Here is a 19,462-nt window from a genome sequence, read left to right as displayed (position 1 = left end):
CTTGCAACTTGTAGGATATAATTTACATGATGCATATGCTTTATTACTACCGTTGACAAAATTGTTTCTTGTTTTCAAAACCAAAGCTCTAGCACAAATATAGCAATCGATGCTTTCCTCTTTGAAGGACCCTTCTTTTACTTTTATGTTGAGTCAGTTCACCTATTTCTCTCCACCTCAAGAAGCAAACACTTGTGTGAACTGTGCATTGATTCCTACATATTTGCATATTGCACTTGTTATATTACTCTATGTTGACAATATCCATGAGATATACATGTTACAAGTTGAAAGCAACCGCTGAAACTTCATCTTCCTTTGTGTTGCTTCAATGCCTCTACTTTGAATTATTGCTTTATGAGTTAACTCTTATGCAAAACTTATTGATGCTTGTCTTGAAGTACTATTCATGAAAAGTCTTTGCTATATGATTCATTTGTTTACTCATGTCATTTACCATTGTTTTGATCGCTGCATTCATTACATATGCTTACAATAGTATGATCAAGTTTATGATGGCATGTCACTCCAGAAATTATCTTTGTTATCGTTTACCTGCTCGGGACGAGCAGAAACTAAGCTTGGGGATGCTGATACGTCTCCGACGTATCGATAATTTCTTATGTTCCATGCCACATTATTGATGATATCTACATGTTTTATGCACACTTTATGTCATATTTATGCATTTTCTGGAACTAACCTATTGACGAGATGCCGAAGGGCCTGTTGCTGTTTTCTGCTGTTTTTGGTTTCAGAAATCCTAGTAAAGAAATATTCTCGGAATCGGACGAAATCAACGCCCAGGTTCCTATTTTGCCCGGAAGCATCCAGAACACACGAGAGCCGCCAGAGAGGGGGCACAGGCCCACCAAACCCTAGGCCGGCGCGGCCAAGGGGGGCCGCGCCCCCTATAGTGTCGTCGCCCCGTTGACCTTCTGACGCCGCCTCTTCGCCTATATAAAGCCCCTCGACCTAAAACCTCGATAAAAAAAAGCCACGGTACGAGAAACCTTCCAGAGCCGCCGCCATCGCGAAGCCAAGATCTAGGGGACAGGAGTCTCTGTTCCGGCACGCCGCCGGGACGGGGAAGTGCCCCCGGAAGGCTCCTCCATCGACACCACCGCCATCTTCATCACCGCTACTGTCTCCCATGAGGAGGGAGTAGTTCTCCATCGAGGCTCGGGGCTGTACCGGTAGCTATGTGGTTCATCTCTCTCCTATGTACTTCAATACAATAATCTCATGAGCTGCCTTACATGATTGAGATTCATATGATGATGCTTGTAATCTAGATGTCGTTATGCTAGTCAAGTGAATTTTACTTATGTGATCTCCGGAGACTCCTTGTCCCACGTGTGTAAAGGTGACAGTGTGTGCACCGTGTGGGTCTCTTAGGCTATATTTCACAGAATACTTATTCACTGTTATGAATGGCATAGTGAAGTGCTTATTTATATCTCTTTATGATTGCAATGTGTTTTGTATCACAATTTATCTATGTGCTACTCTAGTGATGTTATTAAAGTAGTTTTATTCCTCCTGCACGGTGTAATGGTGACAGTTTGTGCATCCGTGTTAGTACTTGGCGTAGGCTATGATTATGATCTCTTGTAGATTATGAAGTTAACTATTGCTATGATGGTATTGATGTGATCTATTCCTCCTACATAGTGTGAAGGTGACAGTGTGCATGCTATGTTAGTACTTGGTTTAGTCGTGTTGATCTTTCATGCACTCTAAAGTTATTTAAATATGAACATTGAATTGTGGAGCTTGTTAACTCCGGCATTGAGGGTTCTTGTAATCCTACGCAATGGTGTTCATCATCCAACAAAAGAGTGTAGAGTATGCATTTATCTATTCTGTTATGTGATCAATGTTGAGAGTGTCCACTAGTGAAAGTATGATCCCTAGGCCTTGTTCCTAAATACTGCTATCGCTGCTTGTTTATCGTTTTATCGCGTTACTGCTGCGTTACTACTGCTTGCTTACTGTCCTGGGCAAAGCACTTTTCTGGTGCCGTTGCTACTACTTATTCATACCACCTGTATTTCACTATCTCTTCGCTGAACTAGTGCACCTATTAGGTGTGTTGGGGACACAAGAGACTTCTTGCTTTGTGGTTGCAGGGTTGCATGAGAGGGATATCTTTGACCTCTTCCTCCCTGAGTTCGATAAACCTTGGGTGATCCACTTAAGGGAAACTTGCTGCTGTTCTACAAACCTCTGCTCTTGGAGGCCCAACACTGTCTACAGGAAAAGGAGGGGGCATAGACATCAAGCTATTTTCTGGTGCCGTTGCCGGGGAACGAAAAGCTACACTACAGAGATTTCCTCCCACGTCAACCACGCGCCAGTTGTAGACAGTCAGTGCACACACTGTCACCTTAACACACGTGGGACAAGGAGTCTCCGGAGATCACATAAGTAAAATCCACTTGACTAGCATAATGACATCTAGATTACAAGCATCATCATATGAATCTCAGTCATGTAAGGCAGCTCATGAGATTATTGTATTGAAGTACATAGGAGAGAGATTAACCACATAGCTACCGGTACAGCCCCTTAGCCTCGATGGATAACTACTCCCTCCTCATGGGAGACAGCAGCGGTGATGAAGATGGCGGTGGAGATGGCAGCGGTGTCGATGGAGAAGCCTTCCGGGGGCACTTCCCCGTCCCGGCGGCATGCCGGAACAGAGACTTCTGTCCCCCAGATCTTGGCTTCGCGATGGCGGCGGCTCTGGAAGGTTTCTCGTACCGTGGCTTTTCCGTATCGATGTTTTAGGTCAGGGACCTTTATATAGGCGAAGAGGCGGAGTCGGAGGGCTGACGAGGCGACGACACAGTAGGGGGGCGCGGCCCACACCCTGGCCGCGCCAGCCTGGTGTGTGGGGCCCCCAGGGCTCCCCTCTGGTGGCTCTCGGGTGTTCTGGAAGCTTCGTCCAATTCTAAGACTCTGGGCGTTGATTTCGTCCAATTCCGAGAATATTTCCTTACTAGGATTTCTGAAACCAAAAACAGCAGAAAACAGGAACTGACACTTCGGCATCTCGTCAATAGGTTAGTTCCGGAAAACGCATAAAAATGATATAAAGTGTGAACAAAACATGTAGGTATTGTCATAAAACAAGCATGGAACATAAGAAATTATCGATACGTCAGAGACGTATCAGCGCCAGAAAAAGAGTTGCTTGTGACGGTAAAGCACACGTCCGTTGGGAACCCCAAGAGGAAGGTGTGATGCGTACAGCAGCAAGTTTTCCCTCAGTAAGAAACCAAGGTTATCGAACCAGTAGGAGATGAAGGCCACGTGAAGGTTGTTGGTGGAGGAGTGTAGTGCGGCGCAACACCAGGGATTCCGGCGCCAACGTGAAACCTGCACAACACAATCAAAATACTTTGCCCCAACTTAACAGTGAGGTTGTCAATCTCACCGGCTTGCTGTAAACAAAGGATTAAACGTATGGTGTGGAGAACGATGTTTGTTTGCGAAGAACAGCAGAGAACAATGATTGCAGTAGATTGTATTTCAGATGTAAAAGAATGGACCGGGGTCCACAGTTCACTAGTGGTGTCTCTCCAATAAGATAAATAGCATGTTGGATGAACAAATTACAGTTGGGCAATTGACAAATAGAGAGGGCATAGCAATGCACATACATATCATGATGACTAATATGAGATTTACTTAGGGCATTACGACAAAGAACATAGACCACTATCCAGCAGACATCTATGCCTAAAAAGTCCACCTTCGGGTTAGCATCCGCACCCCTTCTAGTATTAAGTTGCAAACAACAGACAATTGCATTAAGTACTATGCGTAATGTAAACAATACAAATATCCTTAGACAAAGCATTGATGTTTTATCCCTAGTGGCAACAGCACATCCATAACCTTAGAACTTTTTGTCACTGTCCCAAATTCAATGGAGGCATGAACCCACTATCGAGCATAAATACTCCCTCTTGGAGTTACAAGTATCAACTTGGCCAGAGCCTATACTAGCAACGGAGAGCATGCAAGATTATAAACAACACATATATGATAGATCAATAATCAACTTGACATAGTATTCCATATTCATCGGATCCCAACAAACACAACATGTAGCATTACAATAAGATGATCTTGATCATGATAGACAGCTCACAAGATCTAAACATGATAGCACAAGAGGAGAAGACAACCATCTAGCTACTGCTATGGACCCATAGTCCAAGGATGAACTACTCACGCATCAGTCCGGAGGCGGGCATGGTGATGTAGAGCTCTCTGGTGATGATTCCCCTTTCCGGCAGGGTGCCGGAGGCGATCTTCAGAATCCCCCGTGATGGGATTGACGGCGGCGGCGTCTCAGTATGTTTTCTCGTATCGTGGCTCTCAGTACTAGGGTTTTCGCGACAGAGAGATTATATAGGTGACGGGGCAGAGTCGGGGGACGCTCGAGGGGCCCACCCCATAAGGCGGCGCGACCAGGGGTGGGGCCGCGCCCCCCTATGGTGTGGCCGCCTCGTCGCCCCTCTTCGTCTCCTCTTCGGACTTCTAGAAGGCTCCGTGGAAAATAAGATTGTGGGTCTTTTGTTTCGTCCAATTCCGAGAATATTTCCTGTGTAGGATTTCTGAAACCAAAAATAGCAGAAAACAGGAACTTGCGCTTCGGCATCTTGTTAATAGGTTAGTGCCGGAAAATGCATCAAAATGGTATAAAGTGTATATAAAACATGTGAGTATTGTCATAAAACTAGCATGGAACATAAGAAATTATAGATACGTTTGAGACGTATCAGGCCCCCGAGCGACGATTTTCCCACCCGAACGGCGTAATTCGGCCTAGTCGCTCCCCCCCCCCCCCCCCCCGGTTTCTCGATTTCGTCCGGATTCGGGCATAAATCCATCCGGCGAACCCACGCCAACCACGGTCCCCCGGGGTTGTATCGGGGAGTCCGGACGAGTGAAAAGCGGGGAAGGGCCCGATTTGTCGGCGACTCGACACACGAACCCCACCGCCACCTCGCTCAAAATCTCGCCGCCGGCACCACCCCGCCGGCTTGTTGCCCAGATTCCGCCGTCCCTCCTTCCCCACCTGCCTATATTCCGCCGTCTTTCAACGACGGCCTATCTGGCTGCTCCTCCGCCGGCCTGTTTTCCGACGACGGCCTACTCCTCGTCGTCCGCGGCTCGGCTTGCCTCGACCACGCCTGTCAGGTGTTCGTCCGTTTGCCTCGCCGGTCATGGACTCGGACGAAGAGGAGGAGCAGATGTTCGTCGAGCTTATGCGAAAAGAGATGGAAGCCGCCGTCCAAGACGAGGAGCACATGATGATCCCCGGTTTCTTATCAAGCATGTACGCCGGGGTGGCAACTGGTCGACGTGGTGGGTCGGCACCAGGTCGCCGGAAGTGCAAGCCGAGACAGCGAATGGAGGGCTACTGCATGTTGTACGCTGACTACTTCGCCGACAATCCACTGCTTGGTGAGACTATTTTCAGGCGTCGTTTCAGGATGAGCAGAAAGCTATTTCTGCAAATTATGTATGCCATCCGAAACTTTGACCCCTACTTCAGATGCAAAGCGGATTGCACTAGCTTGGTTGGATTTTCGTCACTGCAGAAGTGCACAGTGGCTATGAGGATGCTGGCGTATGGAGCTCCCGGTGATGGTGCAGATGACTATCTTCAGATGGCGGAGTCCACCGCCCTTGATTGTTACATTTTATGTCGAATTTGTTTGAAATATGTCAAATGGGCGAGGTTGGGGGTTTCCTGCCGGGGGGACGGCTAGAACTTCGGCGCTCCCGAAGCCAAATTTTCGTCTAATCCGGACGAAAATTTCGCCGAATTTGGACGTGGGGAGCGCCAACGAGTGGAGATGCTCTGATATACATCACCCCTGCTTGTTGTTACCCAATATATTGGGCATATAGATGATGTTGAATCTAACTTGACCAATTAAACCAAAAGTTTTTAAAAAAAACTTGGCCAGTAAAATGTGTGCACTATATAATAAATAGATATAAAGTCCTAATCACGCACACACTGCCATGAATTTAGTAATACCCTTATCCAGGCATCCAGCTAGCAAAAAAGCACGCTAGATATGCGCGTCCAAATCAGCTAATAATACAACAATAGCTACCCTAATTGCAAGTTGATACCCGGATCACATAGATAAACTATAGTACTAACCACCATATATGCATACTCCTAAAACAGTAGCGAAACAACACTATCGGCGGTGTCGATCACATGTACTTTCGCATGTGTTTCCACCCTTTGCCGCGGCGCGCGCCGCTTTCCAGCCGTTCTCCTCGTCGCCACCTCTCGTCTCTCTAGCTATATATCGCACCACACGCTCGCACCATGGCCGGCATGCACAGCGCGCGGAGCCGTCAGCTTGTCACCTCGATCAGCTCCCTAGACGCACACCATGGCTCGAGGAGACGATGCCGCCGCCTGCCGCTGCAGTCTCTCCCTGCTGCCTCCACGCTTCTTCCTCCTCGTCCTCGTCGCCACTCTCACCGGTAAGGGCGTAAGGCACCGGCCGGCCGTGTCCGTGTGCAGCTCCAAGTGCGCGCATGCAGGGAGCGCCGGCGCGCGAGCTGCGTGGTATCTTCCATTTGCATGCCTCTGATGTCTGCTCCGCCTCATTTTGCGCAGTGGTTTTGGTGGCGGCGCCGCCGTCGGCGAGGGCGGCCTGGGTGGAGGATTACCCGTCGGGGGTGCCGTGCGGCGTGACGATCCCGGTGGAGCAGTGCGACCCGGGCGACGCGGCCGCCAACAGCGCCTGCATGGACGTGTGCCACTACGGCGGGTGCCGGCGCGGCGGCCGCTGCGTCTCTCTCGGCTTCGCCAGGGGCCGCGGCTGCCATTGCAAGTGCTAGCTCATCGATCCAGCCCGCCGTCTCCAGCTAGCTAATAGTTTCCCTGTTCTTCGCGGCTTTTTTCCACTCTGTACTTGAGTTGGTACTTGGTAGCAGAGTAGTACGATCGGTGTATTGAGGTGTTTGCACCTGCACAGTCGGTTGCTTTTGTTTGTTCCTGCGTTTTTTTTTTTGTGTGTGCATGCACTGCACAGCCTGAGCTAGCTAAGCATCGGCACTGAGAAAAGAAACGCCAGGTGCCTTTTGTTCACTCCCTTGTCTTTTGGCTTTCCTTTTTAGCAACCTCATGCTGCCAACTGCGACCTACAATTATCAAACCAACAGCCTATATGTCCTTGTGACTTTTGCTATGTTGTTTGTACATGAAGATTGTGGTAATGTTGTCTGCCAGAGGCATACCTTTTGGCCGTTTGCCCGTTATTCTAGTACGTTCTCTTAGCACTCCTTTGTGAAACAGTAGAACGAGAAAGCTAGGGTGTGTTCGGTTATGGAATTAGGAGGAATGAAATGGAACGGTTCCACAGCTAGTACTCATTCTTGTGTTCGGTTGGGTAGAAGGAACAGAACCAACTAGTTCTTCGGAATGGAATATACCGCATAGATGCGGAACGGACTCGTCCGGCCAATTTGGTAGAATGCGGAGGAACGAGGCGCTAACCACCAAACGGATGAAAAGAAAAAAAAACATCGCTAACCACCCAGCATAGCCATCACGCGGCGGCGCAGGACGGCCAACGGCGGCGGCCAGCGGCGTCGACCCAGCACGTGCGGCGGTGCCCGCCCGCGGCGGCTCAGGATGGCCAGCACGCGCAGGAGCCGAGCATGGCCAGCACGCGCCGCGGTGCAAGCCCGCGGCGGCGCAGAACGGCCAGCACGGCCAGCGGCGTGGCGCCCGCTCGCGGCGGCTCAGTGCGGTGGCGCCTGCGGCAGCCGAGCATGGCCAGCACGCGCGGCGGCGCAGAACGGCCAGCACGGCCAGCGGCGTTGGCGCCCGCTCGCGGCGGCTCAGTGCGGCGGCGCCTACGGTAGCCGAGCATGGCCAGCACGCGCGGCGGCTCAGAACGGCCAGCGGTGACGGCGCAGAACGACCAGCACGGCCCGCGGCGGCTCTGGACGGCCACCATGCGCGGCAGCCGAGCACGGCCAGCACGCGCCGCAGCAATGCACGCCCGCATGTAGCGATTTTTATTTTTATTTTAATTTTGATTTGGACATACAAAATCACGTTTAGGCCTGTGTTGATTTTAACCTGGACAAAGAATTATGTTTAAGCTGTTCCATTCCGCGTGCGATTCCAGAACCGAACAGAAAATAGAACCCTTCTGTTCCTCGACTTTTTTTTGAACCGAACACAGGGTCGGAACCATCCCGTGACATCGGAATGGAACCATTCCATTCCATCCCCACTCATTCTAGAACCGAACACAACCCTAATGAATCTTAAACCCAATGATACAAAGAAGAAAAGAGGACCAACCACGGGTTGGATGGTTAGGAGGGCAGTGGCACCCCCAGCCCACCAGAGTTCAAATCCCAGATTTGACACTTTGGTGTCTCATAAAAGGCGGAATATTCTTCAGTGGGAGGCGACGTTCCCGTCGACAGCGAGGCGCCTGTGGTGACTTCGTCAATCTCAAGACCCGCCGGATCAGTTATTCAACACAGTCTCTTGGAGGTGCTCATAGGGATAGGGTGTGCGTGTGTGCGTTCATAGGGGTGAGTGTGTACGCGTATGTATGAGCGTCTTTGATTGTACTGTGTTTCGCAAAAAAAAAAAAAAAAAAAAAAAGAAGAAAAGAGGACAAATACTATAGGGTTTGGGGATAGAGGGACTTGAACCCCCACAACTTATAAAGTTGACGTATTTTCCTTTTACTAGAAATTTCATTGTTTGACATGTACAATGGGACTCTCTCTTTATCCTTGTCCGATTAATCCACTTTTTAAAAGACGTCAAAACTTTGAATTGAATGATTTGATTACAAAATATTCAATTGGAACCGGAGTAGTATTTTTCAGATGTTCCAGAATAGTGGTTAGAAAGGTTTTAGGGGGTTCTACTAGAGCTAAACTAACCAGAAAAAGCAGATTCATGTGTAGTTACATCCTTTTTGATTCACAAGAAAAGCAGTCATTTGCGACCAGTATTGCCACGCACTACCAAACCATGTTGTTTAATTCCCCAACCGAGAACAGCACATGGCACATCAAGGCTTGCAGGCGGCGCCCGCATCCCGTCCAGCAAAACAAGAATTAGAGAAATGACGAACTGGACTAAAGCAAGTGATAGGGCAAAGGTGTCCGATCTTTCGATGAGATTTATCCTCATCTCATCGAAAGATCGGACACCTTTGCCCTATCAAGTGGTAGAATTAGAGCAAAAAAACCGTTCCGCATCCCATCCGTCCCGCTTGCACCCGCGCATATGTACCTGCAGGTTTATCTTGAAGAAGATATATGATCCAACTCATTATGGCAGACAACTCGGACATATTACAACTCAATACATCACACTTCACAGGAAGCAAGAGTTACGGATGAAAAAGACAGCACCACCACAAATATCTTCCCTCTCTCTCTCTCTCTTTTTGGTTCAAGCCCTATACTGTACTGGGAGCCCGACATGATAAAAATCTTATTCACTTTTTGTAAACACTACAAGCTTATCAGGGGCATAGCATTGCAAGTTTTTGTCCCCCTCATGGGAGGGTGAAACACATCCAAGTGGCCGGCACGGGGACCTCCAAACAACCGCACATACCAGGGGTGGCGACTATGCTGGTCAGAATCACACCCCCAAGTACACTGATCATGATGGCTCTATAGTTGATTAGATATCAGCGGAAGCAAACGCGAAACCGAGAGATGCACAACACACTGCAGACAGGATAGACTTCATTTCTTGGATATATGTCACACTCAAGCACTTTTAGTCATCAAGCACAAATGTACACCACCGGAGCTGTTTGGATGGATATCTATGAGCAAGGCTGTTCTGGAAGCGGGCAAAAATCCGCAACGTTGCCAATTGCACAGGTGCAAGATTCCAGGCAGGCAGATGCAGGTGGCAGAGTAATGTGTTTACAGCTATTGTACAGGGTTTTGGGCTGGCCTGCCGATCAAACGACATTGCTGAGGTAGCAAACTACACCGAACCTGCCCCTTGACATGGAGCAGTTCACCATCAATACCACATCCGTCATGTGTATTTGGACCTGCCTTAAGTCTCACGGATTTTACCTGAAATTAGAACAGCAGTGAGCTAAGGAAATATATACACAAAAAACTTATAAGCGAAATTGTATGGGTGGACAGTACAATGATCATGACAGGTACAAGCAAAACCATGGCAATTTCCACTAACAGCGAGCAATTCAGACATCCAAGATTTGTCTTTCTCTATGCAAGATACCATTAAATGATTTAAGAACATGCAGAAGATCAATAGTGTTTAAATGATTTGTCTTTCTTTGAAGTTTGAACAATTTTATGAAGTAAACCGCAGTAGTTATGTAGCTAAAGAATATGAATGACAAGAAACATTACTATGGAGCAAGCCAAGACCAAAGCAGTAGTTTATCAGAGTGAATGAAATACCAAAGTAGAATCGGATAGTTTTTTCTGTGGCGGGCAATACTGGATGCTCGAAAAAAGAGAATGAGCCAAGTCATACCTTGAGATATTCCACATGTGGAAGAGAAATGTGTTTTCCGAACTGCAAGAGCACTAAAAATCTTAATAACCTCAGCCTCCCACTTCCACCAACCAACAGCAGATCCAGACAATTGTCATCATATTCAGCCTTGGGAGCAACAACCTGGGAACTTAAACTCTGCACGGTCTTGCATGAATGGTTGCATACCAATACACCAAGATACCGCCCTTTTCTAACGACCCATCTTTCATCTAAGCTTGGCACTAGTTCCTTAGTCAGACCAAGCTCAATGTCATCAGATGGACCATGTAGCTCAATAGGAGTTTCGGATTCCCAGTTAGGTTGATTATTATCCCATTTAGGCTCCATATCCCACTTGGGTCCTGTATCCCACGCAGGTCCAGGATCTGAAACTGTGGACGATGTGTCTTCTTTATCATGGGCTGTGGTACCCCTAGAAGACTTGGTCTCATTTGTAGCAGTTAAACCAGGCCATGCCTTTTCTGTCCTTGACTTTGATTTAGATCTACGCCAGCTGGGAGTTGATGCCTGAGGGTGGAGCAATTCTTCTGGTTCTTTGAAAGTACTTGTCCTCCCTAAAGACTGGCGTTTTGATTTCGGATCAAGCGCACGTATAAGTTCAGAGGGTTCATTATTGGCCCGTGGACTAGAAACCTCCGGCTCACCCCCAGACATTATGCTTGCAGACATGATTGAATCGATGCTAGATAAACTTGAGGCACGTGGTAAACCTTCAGCTCTCGACCTCTGAACTACATCATCATAGAGGTCTGATCCGTCAACCTTTTCTAGCCCCTCCACAGTTTTACGCTCAGCACCATCAGCATCCGATATTGGAAGATACTCCAGTTCAAAACTGTACTTGGGCAAGCACAGGAATTTAAGAAAACCAGCTACAATGTAACGGAGAGGACCAAAACGCTTCTGGTATTTCTCTGAAAGTTCAAGAACTGCAAATAGATAAATGGAAACTCACTTTAGTTCAAGAAGCTAATTGATAACCAAACAGAGAAAATGTTCAGAAATGGCAATTATGTGGTACCATCGCTAACAAAACCGAAATATGAGACAGTTGTGCCAAAATGAGTAGTCCCACTCTGAATCCATTCAACGGAAAAAACATCAATAGGTGTAAAACCTCCCTGCAACAAACATATCTCAATCAATAATATATTCTTTTGACCAAATATCATATTGAACAGAATAAGTTGATGATTGTCAATGAAATTGCAAAAAACATAAACTAATAATATCCACATTAAACAGTTCAAACAGTATAAGGTGGCATCTGTTAGATGAAACTATGCAGCCAATAACACACATGGCATACTTACCATATTTTCACTTTATATATATATAATACATCAACTTCTTTCCCTACATAGTAACCTAAGTTTTACCAGAGCAAAAAAAAAAGATTCAAATGGATGGTCCAAAGTGACCATTTTTTATATATGGTGCAGAAGTACTTTCAACAAAACTGGCATTCCTTACCATCAATGTCTAGAATACATCAGACTTGACTAACAATCATCTCTGATGAAGTGTTAAATAGCAGCCAGCATCAACAAAGGCATGTGACACAAACACAATGAGGTTTGGCAACTAGCTGATATTGAGAAGCCCTGCGCAAAATTTGCTAACGCTAGCCACTCCACCATACAAAGCAAAATCACTGAAGCAACAATGTGGCATAGAAGTTGCGCTTTTGTGATATATCTGCCTCACTAGTTGTGGTTTTGTGTGATTTACTCAAGAACATAAGGTGTTCTACCCAGCATGAAAAGTAACATTTAGGTTCTCCAGTAACTCGAATATTTGTAATGCAATAACAAAAAGCTATATGCAAACATGCATAGAGAAGGAGTAAAACATATTCAGAATATCGTCAGTACAGCATAACCAACAGAATGTTGCTTACCCTGACAATCGACAATGCTGCAGATATTGGATCTTTAACACCCAAGACTGTCCAAACAAGTGAGTTGTCAGACCCTGCAGGTATTATACCAATTGGAACAGAAACTGCCTCATTTTGATCATCTCTGCACAGAAGACCATTAAGCACCTGCAGAATAAGTTGAATGCTACATCAGGACCTGTAGTTTGCATACAAATATCTTCTTTGGTAACAAGAAGACGAGTTCAGAAAACTAGCAAACAAACAGGTTCCTCAATTGTTCATGACAATTTACAAGGTTCAGTTGTAGCAAACATACAGGGCCCTAAAATGTAACTTTGTATTTAGCAAGTCAATAGTACTGCTTAATTTTAAAAAATATTTTGTTTATCCCAAAACCAAGTAACTTTGTTTAATGAACACCAAATTGTCGTGGCATAACAAAAGCGGAATATGGTATATGAGGACTTTTAACCTCCCTAGATAAGCTCCATGAACCTAGTAGTTCCCAATCGAGTAGGTAAACTTGGGGAGCTAACAAGGTTGATAACAAAATAAAGGTGCAGAATTAATTTTGGAGTACTATGTCAACATCTTGGTTATTGCTATTACAAATAAGAGTGGAGACATATTATATTCTGTGAGTTTGTGCTTTGAGATGCACAGTCTGCACTATGCAAGCACTGTATTCTCCCTGTCTGGCCAAAAGTAATAATGTGCTCTCCAATCAACCCATATTTACAAAATCAAGATGCACTAGAAATATCTTTTCTAGTTAATATACCAGATGCACTAGAGAAAAAACTGATAAGACAGAGGCCAACAAAAAAGGATATGCATAGAATTGATATAGACTAACCTCATTAACAATTCCATCTCCACCAACACATACAATTCCTAGCGAGTACAGGAAAAAAGTGATTCAGAATTTCAGATGATCAATGTAAAATACAGAGAGAAGATGTAAAGATGAATATACCATCTGGACATGTACTAAAATCAATAGTTGATACAAGAGATTTTGCATGACCGGCATGTGTAGTTTTGACCACTTCCATCTTGAAACCTGCAAGCTGTCTCTAACACTTATTATTATTAAACCAAACACGAGTACTTGAGGTAATGAAAATAAGCGGTGTGTGTAAACAAGCATGTCTGTATAAACTTTTTTGTATAACTGAATGGCACTTCTAGGCGTCAAACATTAGAAGAAAGGCCATCCTCTGGTAAATTTAGCAACTTAGAACTGACATGACAAGTCAATAATAATTCTCGAAGGCATGTCACATGGAGCCACAAGATAACACCAAGGTCTTGAAGGTAAGACAGTGGCAGGGTATACTATCTAGATATATATATATATATATATATATATATATATATATATATATATATATATAAACGTTGAATAGAAATTCCATCACACACACCTATATATGGTAACACCAAGGTCCCGATTCAATGAGATCACTGAGAAGAGGTTCTAACGATATTAACACAGTAACCACTGGTGGAATATTTAGTTACAGTATTATAGAGCCTGTTAAGGTCTTAACAAATCCTTCTATTAATATGACACCCGGCTTCTAAAGAAGACCAATAGGGTTTTTCTTAGATAATGTTGCACAATTCAGAGTCAAAACAAATCATATACATAAAGAAGCTCATCTCAGTAAGATACTGACACCATAAACATTATTATGGTGGTGTATTTACTATAAATGAATTTGTGTTTAACAAATGGACTAGAAAACTATACATGACTCTGTCTATTTACCCAAAGTTAACATTCATATTTTGCCAAGTTTATGAGAATTGTGATGCGACGATCTCACTAAGCCAACATGTCACAGATCGAAATGTTAAAAGAATTGTGATCCGAAGTGTTGACCACCTTTGAACATGAGTGACATCCTGCTAATCAAATTTTGAAGCCATTCCGCAGGCATGCTTATAAGCTGAATTATTTTATTATCCTATTAGGCAACCAAACCAAGTAGGTGTGATAGAGATAAGGCACATGCTTCTACTTAGTCAGACATACCTTAAATATAGGCTCCACTTTCCCATGGAAAACTTTGCTAGATCTGCCATGTCCAGATCGAGGATTCAGGATCACAAGTATCTTTGGTGGAGACCGACATTTAACATAAGGATCAAGCATGGCATCAAATGGAATGAGTTCAGACGAATGCTTCTTGCTAGATGCCATGGGGTGTGGTAACAGATTAACATAACATTGTTGATCTGCAAAACCATTAATCCACCGAAAGGCCTCATGTGGAGTAGTGGATAGGAAACGCAAGTCCTTTTGATTTCTTCTAGGCTTCATAAAACAGGAAAGTCCATTGGATCTTTTTTCAAGAGGGCATGCATGCACAGTGAAATGCCGGAGCCCAGAATTGTATGACACCTGTGGGTAAACAAGATATTAGCATTGAAGTGATATATGCTTGCAGTGAAACTCTTAAACACATAAATGCAAGTGGTTGACTGAAGTCAATGAGCTAACAACTTACAGATACAATGTCCTCAAGCTTAAGGATGTTAGAACCCCATACTAAGGCTTCAGTGGTGAGCCTAGCATCAAAGCAATTGCCACTAGAGCCTGATCCAGATTGTTCGCCTGAAACGCTTTTACCTTTGTTATCTAATGTAAGCTTCCCAGAACAAACTTCGTATCCTAATAAATCGGACTTCTCATCTTCAATTCGGTTATCATGCGTGATTGCCTTCTCTGGATCCTTGATTGTGTCTTCTGTATTCTTTTGCTTTAAGAATTTAGCGTTGCTTGTTTCTGGAAATACAGGGGGAGGGTCTTGCTCTGTTGCAGTTGGAGATCGCCTGCTATTCGTACGACGAAGCACTTTATGGATGAGTCCCCTTGGTGAAGTAAGATTCTGCTCGTGATGGTCAGACTTCTGCATCTCCGTCTTCTAAGAAAAACCCAGTGCAAGAATAACACTGGAACTACATGTTAAGGAAAGCCTACAACGTTAAAGGCATCATTCTCCAAAACTCATGGGTAGACACTTATGACTGAGCCTGCAAAATTCACGTAACAGAACATCAAACAGATTATAAAAACAATAGAACAGATATGTAATTTAATATGAAGTATAAGTGACTGGCAATAATTGATAAAAAGTGCATTGAACTCGGAGACTCAGAAAGTACACAGCCCAGCTACCTAGTGATGGGTTTTACATACCAACTATAAGGATCTGAAGAAATTACCCCACTAAAACATGCTAGTAATTGATGAATGAGTATTGAGGATATGTATGTTATATCATAACTGATCCTTTAGGTGAGAGTTTCTACTTAAGTCAGTAGCCACAATGTGTCAATAATCTCTCTGAACTATGCCAGGTATAAAAATATTGGTAAATGGAAATGGATCACTGCATAGGATAACTTAGCGTCTGACATTCAGTCTTGTTGTGATGTACTCACCAGATTTGCATGGTGCCCAATGCAGTGCATTCTTACATCACGGTAACATACTAACACTAGCCAGTCAACTGGGATTATGAAAAAAAAAAAAAAAAAGGTAACATATAGCATTTGCATGCTCCTGGTTTGATCAACGAAGCGTGGAGCCATGGAAATTTATAATCCTATCTTAAGTGTCATGATTCATGAGCACAGTACTGCAAGTTATGCAGCATATCTAGAAAGGGAGGGCTAAAAAGAGTTGGGGAATGCTTCTAAGGATCTCTAACCAATAGATAGTGACTAAGGAAAAGACTACAAAGCAACCTAAGGCGACATCATGTTAGGTACAACATGGGCAGGTTATTAAAAAATATATAGAAAAAGTGAAAAACTTTGTCTACCTAACTTGAGCTATCTGAAGGCAAAAGTTTTCCATTGGAAGGTACCAAGCAACTTCTAACAAAGTGTGAGCTTCAAAGGTGTCACTAACAGCTCTGGTACAGGACAGACAGCTGAACTTGAACCGATTGCAACCAGAATTTAAATGTTACAGTTCAAAACGCACACAAGTAAGAAGAAAAAAAATCCTCTGCTCACCATACAGCTTTGCGCAATAAACTCGTGGAAATACAGAATTCCATATGGCAGGAGCGAAAGGATTTTCCCACACCACAAGCAGTAGTACCTCATGATTTCCTAACTTGATTGAAATTGAAGAGCTTCATAGTCTTACTGAATAAAACTACCTCGATTTTCCCAATTCGACCATGCAGGCATTAAAAGGGGCGGATCTAGATGGGCACGCCGATAATTTGTGGAGGTGATTGAGGTTTAACTGATCACTGGATGAGAAAAGGCTCGTACCTCAAGAACCAATGGCCAAAATTGCGCAAGGGGTCCAGACGACAGCAGGGACGGGGCGAGGTAGAACGGGAACGGCGATGGCGGCGACGCGCGTGGAAGGCGGAGGGAGCGAGGCGTCGAGGGGTGACGATAAGCTAGCTACGGCACGGCGGCAGCTCTAGGGCACGGCGGTCCGGTTGGAGAGAGCTTGGGTAGGTCAGGACTCGGGAGAGGAAGAAGAAGAAGAGGAAAGAATGGTGTACAGGGCGGTGGAGAGGAAACCGTGGAGCAGGTGTATTTTGACTTTCGATGCCTAGAGAGCACCTATTTTTTTTATTAAAAGAAAAAGGCACAGGAGATTATTCAGACTGGGTTTCCCTTTTCAGAACAGACAAAATATTTTTAAAGAAAAATGGGAGTTTTTTTGCGGGTAGTATAGTGTACATATATAGATAGACACTTAGAAAAGAGATCTCCTTAGAAAACATGAAAGAATATGCAAGGTCTTTGTTTTCCACCTTTTTTTAGATGTTGTTTTCCACCTTTGTGTCAACAACATGGGCCTCAAACATAAAGAATAACAGATAGTCGAGACTATGTGATACTCCCTCTGTTCACAATTACCTCGTGTTATGGTTTAGTCAAATTAAAGTTTTGATCTGCTGTAGTATTAAAATAGTCATAAAATATATTTTCAAATTATATGCATTTTATATTATGAATGTTGATGTTTTTTATTCTACTAATAGTTAAAATTTTAAAAAAATGACTTCAACAAAATCTAGAAGTTGAGGTAATTGAGAATGGAGGAGTATATGTATTTTCCCTAGAAGTGCAAATTCTAGACCTTTAGGGTTGCCGACCCCCTCTTGTTCAATCAAATGAAGTAATATTTAAATGATGTGATTTTAAATTTTAAATTTATTTGATTGAACTAAAAAGGGTGAAAGGGTACCCTAAGGGTCACCAATCTGCATCCATAATGTTTCAAGTTCAAGTTCCATATTCCTCGGTAACTAATTAGTTTATTGTAGTAATGTGGTTGTTTTAACTATACTCCTTTTGTCCTCATTTAGGTGGAGCACACGCTTTTCAAGTTTTAAATTTGACCAAAATATGAATGATATGTTATGCATGTTATACCATTGGATTCGTATTTGAATAACGTTTTCTAGTGGGATAAATTTTACAACAATTGACAAATATATACTTGTTTAAATTAGTGGTCAAAGATTAAACATGTAAATTAAGAACGCCACATGCATTGGGATGGGAGTAGTAATAGTTTTTGTAATCAGGCTTCAGATGATTGATCTTGGAGGGGTGTCCAACAATGATCTCATTTCCTGCATGCCATTAATCATGCACCACCTTAGGCCGGGTGTATATATTGTAAAAGTTTGGCTAAGTACAAGGACGATTTTGTACACTTAGGTCAAGTTGCCAAATTAAGCTTTTGTGTACAATAATAGTGTTATCATTAGAGTCATAGGAGTCACCTCCACACATTTTTCAACAAAAAATCGGCATTGTCACTTTGCAGTTGTGATGCCACAACGCATGATTGTTGTTGAGATATCTGATGGGAGTCGCGAGAGTAACAAAAAGGAAAATCAAAATACATTCAAGACAGGGAGAAGACGTGACAAAGTACAACCTAGAGCTAACTGTTTCCTTTTCTCTATCTCTATCTCTATCTTTATCTCTTCTCTATCTCTATCTCTATCTCTATCTCTATATCTATATCTATATCTATATCTATACCTATATCTCCCACTAGCTTTTTCCTTCGGTCGAAGCTTTCGTCAATCATATTTTCAAGGACGCGACTAAGGGACACCCGAGTGCTTGTTTGTATATCCCAGCACTCACCCCATAAAAGGAAAAGTCCTAGCTGCTCTTTACCCCACGTCCAAAAAAAGGAAACTTTTGGATAGACCGAAAATCACTCAAAGCACCACACATGTATTTAACTTTCATGCGTAAAACATTTAAAAAAGTCAAAACTTTTAAACCGTATGCCGCAATTGTGATCCGTTTTCATCGTTGGGCCTCTCGCGACGAGATCTTCGAAACTAGATCTCATTTGTATATATTTCGATAACTTTTTTTTTTCTAAAAGCAACTTAGTGTTATTAAAAAGCAACTTCGTACAAAGAGTTGTTTACAGTTTCTTTTGGTATATTTTATAGCCAAATTAGTTTCCGAGGTACTAATTAAGCAACAACTGCCAATAGCTCCATTGTACTAAGACCCGCAACTTCGCACTGCTAGTAGCCAACCATATTTTTTTAATATCATTGGTAACTTTTTTTTTGAACTGGAACATGTTTGTTCCATTAAACTGGCTCAGCTAACTCAGTGGCCACCAAAACACTTACATTGTCCGGTACTGACTCCTCCCACCAAACTGTAGGCATAGTCTGATTAGCACCCATAGCTGCTAATGCATGGTCTACTTTATTACAAAGCCTCGGACAGTAAGATACTTCAAATAAAATAAAATTCAACGATGCAAAAGATCGGATCTCACGAAACAGAATTCCTTCATTGGTAATTTGGTTTCTGAGGTAAAAAATAGCAGTAATAAAAATACAACTTAATAGCAAACCGTGCGCAACTTAGGTGCATCTGTAGCCAATTTCACGATAATGCCATGCCACTTCACAACAATGTTGCTAGCTAACTTAGTACTACTAGTGGGCCTAGGCACG

At 43.8% G+C, this 19,462-nt stretch overlaps 2 protein-coding genes across 2 annotated transcripts; one reads left to right on the top strand and one right to left on the bottom strand.

The window, feature by feature from the left end:
• Positions 1-6,310: 6,310 nt before the first annotated feature.
• On the top strand, positions 6,311-7,252 carry LOC127297304 (uncharacterized). Its single transcript, XM_051327625.2, has 2 exons — positions 6,311-6,531; positions 6,668-7,252. Exons 1-2 carry the CDS (start codon positions 6,438-6,440, stop codon positions 6,889-6,891), a joined length of 318 nt encoding a protein of 105 aa, XP_051183585.1. The 5' UTR covers positions 6,311-6,437; the 3' UTR covers positions 6,892-7,252.
• A 2,077-nt stretch (positions 7,253-9,329) lies between these two features.
• On the bottom strand, positions 9,330-17,031 carry LOC127306345 (sphingoid long-chain bases kinase 1). The gene is made up of 9 exons (XM_051336959.2): positions 16,770-17,031; positions 14,987-15,512; positions 14,512-14,880; positions 13,447-13,540; positions 13,327-13,364; positions 12,489-12,635; positions 11,610-11,709; positions 10,565-11,517; positions 9,330-10,131 (listed from the first exon to the last, which is right to left on the bottom strand). The coding sequence occupies exons 2-9, from the start codon at positions 15,392-15,394 to the stop codon at positions 9,979-9,981; spliced, it is 2,262 nt and encodes a 753-aa protein (XP_051192919.1). The 5' UTR covers positions 15,395-15,512; positions 16,770-17,031; the 3' UTR covers positions 9,330-9,978.
• Between the last annotated feature and the right edge of the window lie 2,431 nt (positions 17,032-19,462).

Source organism: Lolium perenne, chromosome 1, assembly GCF_019359855.2.
Source record: "Lolium perenne isolate Kyuss_39 chromosome 1, Kyuss_2.0, whole genome shotgun sequence".
Taxonomy (NCBI): domain Eukaryota; kingdom Viridiplantae; phylum Streptophyta; class Magnoliopsida; order Poales; family Poaceae; genus Lolium; species Lolium perenne.
Note: the sequence above shows the minus strand (reverse complement) of the source record. Positions and strands in the feature narration are given on the sequence as shown.